General features: G+C 37.8%; 1 protein-coding gene across 2 annotated transcripts in view; it reads left to right on the plus strand.

Moving 5' to 3' along the window:
• Positions 1-9591, plus strand: part of LOC110451286 (39S ribosomal protein L37, mitochondrial-like) — a 26127-nt gene extending 16536 nt beyond the window's left edge. Inside the window, exons 2-10 of one of the 2 annotated variants that reach the window (XM_021499211.1) lie at positions 560-597; positions 1864-2010; positions 3211-3375; positions 3894-3991; positions 4638-4774; positions 5505-5629; positions 7190-7372; positions 8503-8642; positions 9259-9591. In XM_021499211.1, the coding sequence (XP_021354886.1) occupies positions 1887-2010; positions 3211-3375; positions 3894-3991; positions 4638-4774; positions 5505-5629; positions 7190-7372; positions 8503-8642; positions 9259-9540 (1254 nt within the window). In that variant the 5' untranslated portion in view covers positions 560-597; positions 1864-1886 and the 3' untranslated portion in view covers positions 9541-9591. The remainder of the gene's footprint in view (positions 1-559; positions 598-1863; positions 2011-3210; positions 3376-3893; positions 3992-4637; positions 4775-5504; positions 5630-7189; positions 7373-8502; positions 8643-9258) is intronic. The other variant, XM_021499210.1, reaches the window with a different exon arrangement.
• Positions 9592-11932: the final 2341 nt, after the last annotated feature.

Consider the following 11932-nt stretch of genomic DNA (forward strand, 5'->3'; position numbering starts at 1 on the left):
GGAAAGGGGAAGTTTCAGCGGAAAGGGGAAGTTTCAGCAGAAAAGGGAAGTTTCAGCGGAAAGGGGAAGTTTCAGCAGAAAGGGGAAGTTTCAGCGGACCAAGGGGAAATTTCACAGAAAAGGGGAAGTCCTACCGGGAATGGGGAAATAAAACTTTTTTGGGGAAGTTTCATCGAAAATGGGGAAGTTTCATCGAAAATGGGGAAGTTTCATCGAAAATAGGGTAATTACTACCCCCTTTGCGAGGAAACTTCCCTAAAACTATTCCCTAGTGAGATAGATCAATTGGTAAAGCGTCCGTCTGGAGTTCGGAGGGTCCTGGGTTCGAACCCCAGTCTGGCTGTGCATTTTTCTCTCCTGTTACAATGTCTAATACTACGCCGTGGCACTCTCCAGAAATCAATACGTCTGACTGCCATGATTTATAACGAAACATCATATTTATAACCCCAAGACTCAAAACCCAAAAAGTAAAGATCTTGTGCAGCCTTACTTTTGATTTTGCTAACAAAACGCTATGGAATGTGACATCTTCACTTACCCGAACATTACCTTTCAGGTCACAGTGCACCATCCTGATAGCAGAAAACATCCCTGGTATGTTGACCCCGTCGACTCTGCCCCAGATTTAGGACACTATTGTGACATTAACATGTTTTGTAGCGACCCGACCCATCTATATTACACAACATTGTTAGAGGTTTACACAGGGAGACACTTGACAGTGGTCGCGTAACAGTCGATAAAATCATATCCAGTAGAAAAAAGGCTGACCAGCGGCCTCATATGTTATAGGAGTAGACCTTAACCAAGGTGTTCAGAGTAATTTTACATGTTTAGGGGTTAATTTAGATAGACTTTAGGTAGAAATGCCGCCCTCAATGATTATATAAAGCTCTCGATGTCGAAAAGTCAACCCCACCTAACTTTCTTGTATCAAAAACATTTCTAGTTGATGTAAGAAAAGAAGGATAAGTTTTCTTTTAAAAACCTCCGATATGCACGTAAAATGTATTCTCCTTCCGTGGACATGATTTCTGTTTCCTCCAAAAACACACACCATGGCAGATGTCACATGAGTGCACTATTCTAAATGGATTTCCGGACTCCAATATATATATATATATATATAGTACTCCAAGACAAATTGTCAATATATATTATAGTTGGTTTTATTTATGAAACTTAAAACGCAACAAGGAGACACTGAAGGAGACACAAGGAGACAGGGACTTTACTTTGTGGCTGTAAGCTTTAAGGCACACATGCAGATCTAGGTATAGTTTAAACATCAGTGCTGCATGCTCCCTTCAGGGTTATATTTCTTAGACTCGTGTTGCAATACACATGGGGCGCTTAGGTGAGGCTCCCATGTGCATATGGGTTCATGCAGGTCAAAGTGTCTCTTGAGCTCTCGGCCAATATTATCTCTCGCCTCTCACACGTCACAATAACAACCTGATATAATACAGGTACATTACACACACCATGACATATAGACATACCGACACACACACCCAGCGCAAGTATTTATAAAATAGCAATTTAATATTGAATATGTACATGTCAAGCTTATAACCATTAGCTTGACCACCGTGACAAAGTTTCAAAGTTTTTTGCATTCATCGAGCCACTTTTTGTATATTAATGAGGTTGATGTCAGCTTTGTGCCGTAACATGCAGTGTTGGGTTATTTTAGCGAAAAAATGGCTACGCTTCCAGTCTATCACACCACGAGTCTCGGCATGAGGCTGATGTCAACCTCATTAATATACAAAAAGTGGCTCGATGGCTGCGAAAAACTTTGAAACTCTGTGTCACGGTGGTGACATTTTATTTAGGTTCATTGTCATATCATTGCAGATCTCTCAGCCAAGTTATCCAAGATGAGACTGACTCCACCACTTTTAAAGCACCAGATAGTAAGGCCGTTCAAAAGAGCATGGGCGGCCAAGTACCCATACAAAGTGGCTGATAATAAAGGTTTACCTAAAGCACTGGTACTTAAAGGTGAGGAATGGAATGTTTTAGGAAATCTCAGCTGTTCTCAAAAATTCACTAATTTTTGTACAATTTTGGACCAAAGAGTCCATGATTAGTCATAAGTGTTTGTTAACAGAATGAAACACATACAAAATGTTTGTTTTCTTAGATTTTGAATTTCTATCTATAAACCCATGCACAGTAAAAAAAATGTATCTAGAAAAAAAGTTAAGTTATATATTGGTTTTTGGAAAATCAAGAACACTTTTTGCTGATACAGATTTGATTGATATGTTTTGAAGATGCATTTTCTTTGAAAGACTTCTTATTTGAAAAAAAATTGAGGTGAAAATTTCACTTATCTCTAGTTAAAGTTAGCCAACGTTTCAGCAACTGGAGCCAGACGTTCAAGAAAATGAGAATGCTGATTTTTCATATTGCTGTATTTCTTTCTAATGCAACTTGTGATTTCACTTCCAGATCTCCTTTGACTCTACAGGCTAGTTATATTTATCTCACTAACATTACATTTACCACAGGAGATAGAAATGACGTTGCAGTTTACTATTAAATTCATATCCCATGTATTCGGTGTGCTATATTTGCAGTGGGAATTTAGTTTCTTGTTTCGCAATTTAACACAATTGTGTGAACTTTCTTCCTAGGCCGAAAACTCCATTTTGTTAGGCATTTTTCTGCGTTGGTCTTCTTTGCCCATTTAAATTTGCTGTTGCAAACAGTTAAACTGCACACCTTCTGACTAAACAGTGATTTTATAGGGTAAATTTGGGGGCGGGCCTTCCCCTAGATTAATTGCTGCTGTATTTTCCCAAAATCATGCTTTTTGATAATTTCCTAAAGTCACAAAAAAGGCACATGCCCCTGTTGAAAGGATGAAGAAAAATCACTATTAAAAAGCATGAGGGAAAAAATCGAAATGTTTCAAAGCGCTGAAAAGGCAAGCAAACCATGGTTGTTTTTGTACATAGAGGAAATAGCACAAATTTAACTTGAAAATAGCTTTTGATGCCTGTATATATATATACTGTAGAAAAGTGTCACGACTGACTACCATAACCAATGTTTCATTTTGTTGATACAACTGGACACCTCACATTTGTCAGTTTGTGGTTTCATTGCAGGGTATGGTGAATATATAAATACACAATGACATATTTTGTACAGAAAGGAAATTTAATGTTTAATACAATTATATACTAATTGCAGGTATTGAAATCAAGGACCCCTATAACAACGAGAGGACTTCAGAGAAATTGGAACCTGTGGCTGTACCTGCCACAGTTGTTCCAACTAAGGGTCCGGAGGAGGACCTACCTGGCTACAACACTAAACCAGTGATGGAATTCACTGACACGACTCGCTTCATTGAAGGTACTTGATGCAAACAACTGTTCTTTTCTACCATACTTCATATATGTCTTTGGGTGGTGGGGTGGCGTAGTGTATAACACACTCGCTTTGCAGCAAGACATGGAAAGTAATGGAGTCACCTGCCCGACAACATGGGTTTTCTCTGTGTAATCTGGTTTCCTCCCCAATTTAGAATCCCTTTGTGTGAACGCCTGGGCCAATAAGAGCGATTAAGATACACTATTAAGTTGCAATAACTATTTTGATATAGTTTAAATTACTTTGTGATATTAGTACTAAATTTTTGTATCCTATTGGATGTCAACCCTTTCACCACTGTAGACCTTCATGGACTCATCCAGATGAATGCATGGTAGAGTCTACTCAAGTTACCTAGGGGTGAAAGGGTTAAGACAAGCTCAAAGTGACTCATCTGGGTTACTGTGCAGAATTTGAGCGATATTTTCTGTAACCCAGGAGGAACAGTTCATTTGGTACTGATGATTTTCTGATGCAGTTAATTATTTGTGTCACTTCAGGTATCAGACAAGCTCAGCATCTGACCAAGTCGATCGTCTACAACGGAATGCCTGAGGGAGTGTCTAGCCTAATGGATAGGGTGGAGCATTCTAACCAGGTAAAGTGAAGGTTATAAATCACTGGCTAATAACCAGGTAAAGTCAAGGTTATATAGTCTAATAACCAGGTAAGGTGAAGGTTATAAATCACTGGCTAGATAAGGTAAAGGTTATATAGTTTAATAACCAGGTAGAGTAAAGATTATATAGTCTAATAACCAGGTAAAGTGAAGGTTATATAGTCTAATAACCAGGTAAAGTGAAGGTTATATAGTCTAATAACCAGGTAAAGTGAAGGTTATATAGTCTAATAACCAGGTAAAGTGAAGGTTATATAGTCTAATAACCAGGTAAAGTGAAGGTTATAAATCACTGGCTAGATAAGGTGAAGCTTGGGTTATATAGTTTAATAACCTCCCCAATTTAGACTCCCAGTGTGTAAACGCCTGGGCCAGTTAGAGTGATTAAGATACACTTTTAAGTTGCAATAACTATTTTAATATAGTTTAAATTACTTGGTGAGATTAGTACTAAATTTCTGTATCCTATTGGATGTCAACCCTTTCACCACTGTAGACATTCATGGACTCATCCAGATGAATGTATGGTAGAGTCTACTCAAGTTACCTAGGGGTGAAAGGGTTAAGACAAGCTCAAGGTGACTTTTATTGATAAAATGATAGTTGTTTGTTTGGTTAAATTTAGAATAAACTCCTGAAGCGGATCATCCTGCAGAGTCAGAAATGGGACCCAGCCAAGGACAAACTTCCGAGGAGAATCGATAAGTCCTGTATCAAGTGGAACTTCCAACGTGAATACGGAATTCCTAGGAGTAGGAGTATGTAAGTATATAGAACTAACTCAAGTCTGTGGTTTCTCGGAACAAAAACATATACACCTGCACTTGTAAGTGCACAAACTTTAATCAGATCTAGAATTTCTCGATATGGAATGTTGAAGTAAAAAAATCAAACTGAGCTTTCCAACTCATTGGAAACTGGCAACTCCCCAAGTACCTAGGTAAAACTACAACCTGAAATTTTACAGGGCGTCGCATGCATGAATGTACGAGAAAACAAAGCAGAGTCAGGTCTCAAATATACACAGAATAAGGATTTTCTTAGTTAAGATATACCTGATTTTGTACATGAAAGGAATATGTTGGTAGCTAGGCACCAGTTTCATGAATTTTCCTTAACTTAAAGAAGAAAAAAAAACTTTTTCCGTTTGAAAGCATTAAGTGTACCTCAGGTAAAGTCTTAGAGGAAGTTTACTTGACATCAATGAATCTTTCCTGTGGGTAGTACAGGGATTAGACATGATTCAGACCTCAACATTCACGGGGCAGGAATAACAGAGTACACACACCTACGTCAGACCTGAGATTTAGACAAGGAACTGTTCTTAAAAAAAATGATCAAATAATTCAATTTATATGTGTGATAGGAGAAAAGAGAAATGTAACGGCCAGACAGGGGTTTGATGATCGATCCAGTCCAGTTCCGCTACATATGTTAGCCAAATGTTTGAGTTTGAGTATTGGATGCTAAATGCATCTGTTTTATTTTGTAGTCACATTCTCAATACTAACCTGGTACGCCTGGCCAACATTATTGTCAATGGACACTGCCCAGCTGCCATCACAGACCGACAGCTTCATGTCAAGCCCGCGTTTGATTCGCATTACACATTTATGGGTAAGTAGGGGCCAGACTCAGGTGGGTTATCACTCCGAAGTTTATCAAAGTTTATCAGAGTAAGTTTTAAGTCTGTTTAAAAGACCCATTCCCGGGGGGGAAAAATATACTTTTCTCCCAATTCGACACCTCAAAATTGCCAATACGGAATTAAAGTAAATAAAAGCATCAATTTACGAAAAACCTGATGATTGACTGAATTCCCTGAATCAGTATATAGTTACTGTATACCGGGAATTTTCACCGTGGAGTATCTTTGGCCTTTTTTGTCCTTCCAAGGGCGAATTTATCATTTAATGACAGTTAATGTTAGTACCCAATATACAGTATATAGTATTTTCACGTTAAGGGTGAGATTTACGCTGGGCGAAGGTGCAATTTATCAACAAATAGTGAATATTTGACCAGGAGAAAGTTTCCCAGTATACTGTATATAGAAAGGATTAGTCTTAAATAAAGTTCAACAGTCAAAGTCTATGTATTCAGAGTTGTGATAGTGATTCACCAAAGTTTTGAAAAAAAAAGGTTTTATTTTATGTTGAATTCTTTTTCTCAAATTTTATTACACGGTCTGTCTCCTAAAAAGCTCCTGATAAACTCCGGAGACTTACAGTTAGTGTATATTGACCAAAACGGTTTTAGATGAGTTTCCTTTATTCGTTGTTAAGCTGAGAAATTTTAGTACAACTCTCTTCAAGGGCCACTTGTTTAGTACCCAAGAAGATTAACTCATGCATCCCTGAAGACACATTTGAACCCTTCCAATTCAAAGGTTAGAATAGTTCATTATGAAATTTCAGGGGTGAATGAGTTAACAAGTTGTTAACACAACTTTTAAAAATTCAGATTTTGAGGAATATCTAAAAAATTACTTAAAAAAATTACACCAAAATCTGTCCTTAAGTTTTTCTAACTCGTATTTTGCCATTTCATTGGAAATAACAATATGAATCAGACAACTATAAAAGATTTGGGGTATAGGTGTTATTAAAAAAAATCCTCTTAGTACCTTTGTGATTGCGCTGGGTCCAATTTGGGACAGAGGCACTACATAGAAGCGATGAGGAAATTTCTTATTTCTTCTATTCCCCAAATCTTTTAACTCATTTATAATGAACTATTTCAGCCTTTGATTTGGAAGAGTTCAAATGTCTTCAGGGATAAATGAGTTAAACATTAGCGTATTTATCGACTGCAGGTGATCTTTTTGAATCCATTTAGTTTCAAATTGAAATCTTTTTTGAAAATGTAACAGATCAAAGTTTTAAGTAAAGTTAGAAGTTAATGCTTTGAACTGGACCTAGGACTCTATAGTTGTATATCCATGAACTGATTTATAACAAGTGTCATCAGCTTAATGACACCAGATAAAATTGCTATTAGTGAATATTTTTAAAATCATCAAAATGAGAAAAACGAAATCTGATGGCTTTGGAATTAAAACAATCAATCTAGGATAAATAAATAAAAAATAAAAAATAAATATATATATGTTGAAGTATAATAATGGAGCTAGGTGCTATCAGATTGACACTGTTTGTCTATGTGGTTTACTTGTAGGTGAGGAAATTGTACTGAAGGGTACGCCGAACTTCTTACTAACAGGGAGCTATCCACTACCTCCGTTTTCTGATGAGTCTACAGTTAGCAGCACCACTGAGGAGATCTTACCAAACATGTTCCCCATCCTGCCAACCATAGACTTCAAATCAACACATTTTTATAACTTAACCAACAGCGTAGGTGAGTCTGGAGTATATATTGGTCTACTTTTCCTGGAGTTATTTGGCAAGTATTTAATTTAACAGGGAAGGCAGTAGTGTGATTTCACAAGGACTTGAACCACTGACCTCCAGCCTCCCAGCCTGCCAATCTACAGATTGAACCAATTGAACTTAGGGGAAATTTCCTCTAGTGCATAGCTAGCAGGGGACCATAATCCTATCTACAATTAAAACTACGTCCTTTTTTAAATGTTTACGCCCTTGAACACCTCTGCAACCAAGGTTCTAATTCCCTGTCACCACAGGGAGGGCCACAGACACCATATTTGTCACAGGAAAACGAATCAGCGACCATCAGGACCCCAGTCCACCTTTTAGTAATTGAGAGATAAAGAGCATTATGTTTTCATCCAGTCTGTCTCAATTACTCTCCCAATTCTTGTCACCACTCAAGACGATGATGACATTATTTGATTTAAGTTTTCACAATGTTATCCTTGGGATATACATTTTCACAAGCACAAGTATGGTCACTATCTGTCCATCATGACTATCTATAGAATTTTATAGAAATTATTTTGTCATCACTGAATCAGCCGTAGTCACACATTTACCTTGGACATATCTTTTACAAGTATGGTCGTCATCGGTCAAAGGTCAAGCTTATTGTTACCAAAAAAAGAATTTTACAGAAAATTGCTTGGTGTCACTCAAGCTGGGGTTTTCATGAAACTTAACACAAAATTACCTTGAACAAGTATGAGTATCATCATTTTCAGTTCAAGGTAAAATTCAACATTACTATGGTAACAGTATAGTTTTACAGAAATACGGCTCATCATGACTCCATAGCTCAAGAAGAGGTCAGGGGTGTTTTAAACTCTGCACATTTTATTTAGATTTTTAAAGATGTTGACGATGAAATGTCTATATCAGGGTTTCAGTTTACCTCCTTTTGGGGGTGTATATGGTCCTAAAATGGCTTTTGAGTGGTCGGATGGTGGAGTGGATAACGACCTCGCCATTCAACAAGGCAGACCGGGTTCTATACGGTTTGCCATATAAAGGGGTCAGAATTTGTAATTTTATACCAGATTTTATCCCCCGACTTCTATGTCTTGCAAAAACACTGTATGTTATATTTTTCAGGTTTCTTGAGTAACACTGACCGTCATCCACATACATTTGTTACGTCCAGCTGCGACTTTTGGAAAGACGATTTCCGACAAGCCAGGTCTGTGATGTTCTGTCTTGCCTACACTATAGCTGAGGCAAGACTTAGATTTGGGGTAAGTTATCAAGTTAGGTTCCTTAGGCCTATGTACACTTTAGCTTGGACACAAATACAAATATATAATTATATATATATGGTTACTCAGACTTTGTATAATCAAATCTGGTCACGTGGTGAAATTGTTCAAATATTTGTTCACTTTTTGTTTTCTAGATTCTTCCTGATTTTGAATAATTTAAAAGATGTAGCACTTTGAAGTATTTCTGAAATTATACATTGCCACTGTTGTACTCCTTGGTGTTTTCAAATGTAAACATTTAAAATACTTATGACTGCTTAAGATATATTTTACAGCTCATTAATTTGGTGTTTTTCATAGAGTACTTCATTTAATTTCATGTGTTGGTGGCCCTAAGAAACCACTTTATATTGATGGGCCATTAACTCATTCCCCCCTGAAGACACATTTGAACTCTTCCAATTCAAAGGTTGGAATAGTTTATTATGAAGTTTCAGGGGTGAATGAGTTAACAGCAGAATAAATGAAAACAATAATTGTGAAATTCTAAACTGTGAATGAACTAGATTTTACTAAAACAGAATTATTAATTTAAGCAAAAGGAAGATTCGATTAGCATGTAACTTTAGTATGTTTTTCATCTGTTCAACAGGAGGATGTACAGACACTTCCAGAACCCATCTGTATACAGAGCGTCAGTGTCGGGGAAACCGGCATAAACTTTGTGTTTTTCCAACTAAATACACTGGACTTCAGTTCTGAAAGTGGAGTTAAAAACCAAGCATGGCTTGATACTGGAAACAATTTGTACACAAAAATTATGTCACAACCTTGGAACGGCAGTGACTTTACCAAACATCGGTACACAGACTTCATAGAGACACCCTTCAGTAAACTCCTGGCCGCGATGCAGTATGGCCTACCCCCATCATAGGGGATTGTGTGATTGACAAATTGAACTTTTTAATAAATGTATGACATACTCGTTGTTTGTCTCGTTTTCTAAAGGGGAGAATAAATCTGATTTAAGGTGTAGTTTAACAGTTTTACTCACCTTGTAAACTTTTTGGTTTCCTATCCGAGTCCTAAACAAAACGGGACTGGCCGAATTGAGTCGATCGATGAAGAGACTCTTTATTGGAATCCAAAGGTTCAGTGATTTCCTCATTGACATAACCTGCAGGGCAAATATATGTGTAACACTGTGTAACAGGAGAGAGAGAAAATGTAACGGCCAGACCAGGGTTCAAACCCTAGATGGATGCTTAACCAATTGGGCTACCTGGTCGCCGATGATAGACCCAGTCCAGTTCCGATACATTTCTCCCTCCTTTTTCTTAGTCTTCAGCCCTGAAGACAACTATTTACGACCCAAGTTCAGGTATTCCCTTGCTAAGTGTACGCCCGATGCTTGAAACAAGGGTTGGCAAGCTCGCCAATTCTGTAGCAGGGGAAAGAGAAAATGTAATGGCCTGACTGGGGTTTGAACCTGGGACCATCCAAACTCTAGATGAACGCTCTACCAATTGAGCTACCTGGTCACCGATGATCGACCCAGTCCAGTTCCGCTATGTATGTATTTATATAATTGTCTCGCTAAAGGAGAGGATTGCCCTGAAAATTTGACAACCTCATATTGTCTACACTGTTGGAATTACTTTCCTGCCCCATATACCAAGTTCAAATAATTTTTATCCTACAAACTTACATTTGCAAGGATCCAGTGTTGTTTGGGAAGTTACTACATGTATTGACCAAGTAAAAAATAACCAAAAAATACAAAAATTATGAAGATCTGAAAACTTTGATACTTACTGCCGGTTACACATTTGACTGTAGCACATTAAATGAGGTCATTCTGGTTTAGAAAAGTCATTGTTGTGGTTGGAATCTAAGGTCCATTTCATTACAATCAGGTCCCTATCATAATTCAGCATAGGAGGTCTGGTGGCACAGTGGATAGCGTACTTGCCTTTCACCAAGGCGGCCGGGGTTAGATTCCCCGATCGGACGTGAAAAGCTATGGGGGTCACCTGCCCGACCACGTAGGTTTTTTCCCAGCTATTCCGGTTTCCTCCCACAGTAAGATCCCCCCACAAGCTAGCATCCGGGCCAACAAGAGTGATTGGTATAAGTTGTAAAAACTTGTTTCATAATTGTTGTTAAATAAATAAAGTTTATACTTTTATATTTAGCATAGTTAAGGAACTATACATGAAAATGTGCATTCACTATCTTCCTTACTATGAAGAGCAAATACAATCGGGTAAATGATGGAGCATCTACACCAAGGATTCTGTCACGGTGGACATTTTATTGTGTTGACAAGTTTCGGTAGGCAAGGCCATCATGTTGTTCTGATGACGGTTGGCCTTACCTCCCAAAACTTGTCAACACAATAAAATGTCCACCATAACAAAATCCTTGGTGTTGATGCTCCATCATCTTATTGTATTGCACTTGTCTTGGGTGGAGCCCTGTTTGAATACTCCCAGTATCCACCTCTGATTCCTGAACCATTTTGGGACTAGACTATTGCCTAGGTTGCGGTTCTCTGTGCCTTATAATTGTGTTGGTTTACCAACACTTTTATTTCCTGTTGCATCCAAGAAGGCCTTAGAAATTGTTGCTATTGATCTATTGCTACAATTCTAGTTCATCTGAAGTCTGATGTCTGTGCACATCATCAGTCATTTATTAGTAGTGAACTTTTCCTTTAATCAACTTCTACAGAATTGTAAGGCCTGGAGTCGTGATACTACTTACCGTCTGTAGCTTGCTGTGGTTGGTTTTGGGTTTTTTACTTCCTATTAACAGCTATGTTATTAAAGGATATGCAAGGTTTTAATGTTTGAGGAAAGCTGTAGAACCTGGAGATAAAACAAGGTTACCGCGAGCGGTATATAATACGCCCGTCACACATTGAATGAGCAGTTGTTTGTATGATTGAAATATATGAAGTATTTGTGAGTAATTGATATTGAAAGAGAAATCATTCAACATAACTGGTAGATCAATGAGTGCAATTCAACATCATGGAACACATGCATCGCATTAATGAAACCAAGGGGAATAACTCCAATAATTACGGTCGGATAATGGCGGTTATCGAACTTGTCCGAGGTTTCATGGTAATTAACCTTGTTGTGAAGTTTGAAGTTAATCCGTTGATAATTACTTGAGATATCGAGCCAACACTGTTTCGACAAGTCCATAAAGGAGCATAACTCCACAAATAATGGTCGGATAATGGCAGTTATCGAACTTGTCCGAGCTTTCATGGTAATTAACCTTGTTGTGAAGTTTGAAGTTAATCCGTTAATAAT

This window comes from Mizuhopecten yessoensis, unplaced genomic scaffold, assembly GCF_002113885.1.
Source record: "Mizuhopecten yessoensis strain PY_sf001 unplaced genomic scaffold, ASM211388v2 scaffold5913, whole genome shotgun sequence".
NCBI lineage: Eukaryota > Metazoa > Mollusca > Bivalvia > Pectinida > Pectinidae > Mizuhopecten > Mizuhopecten yessoensis.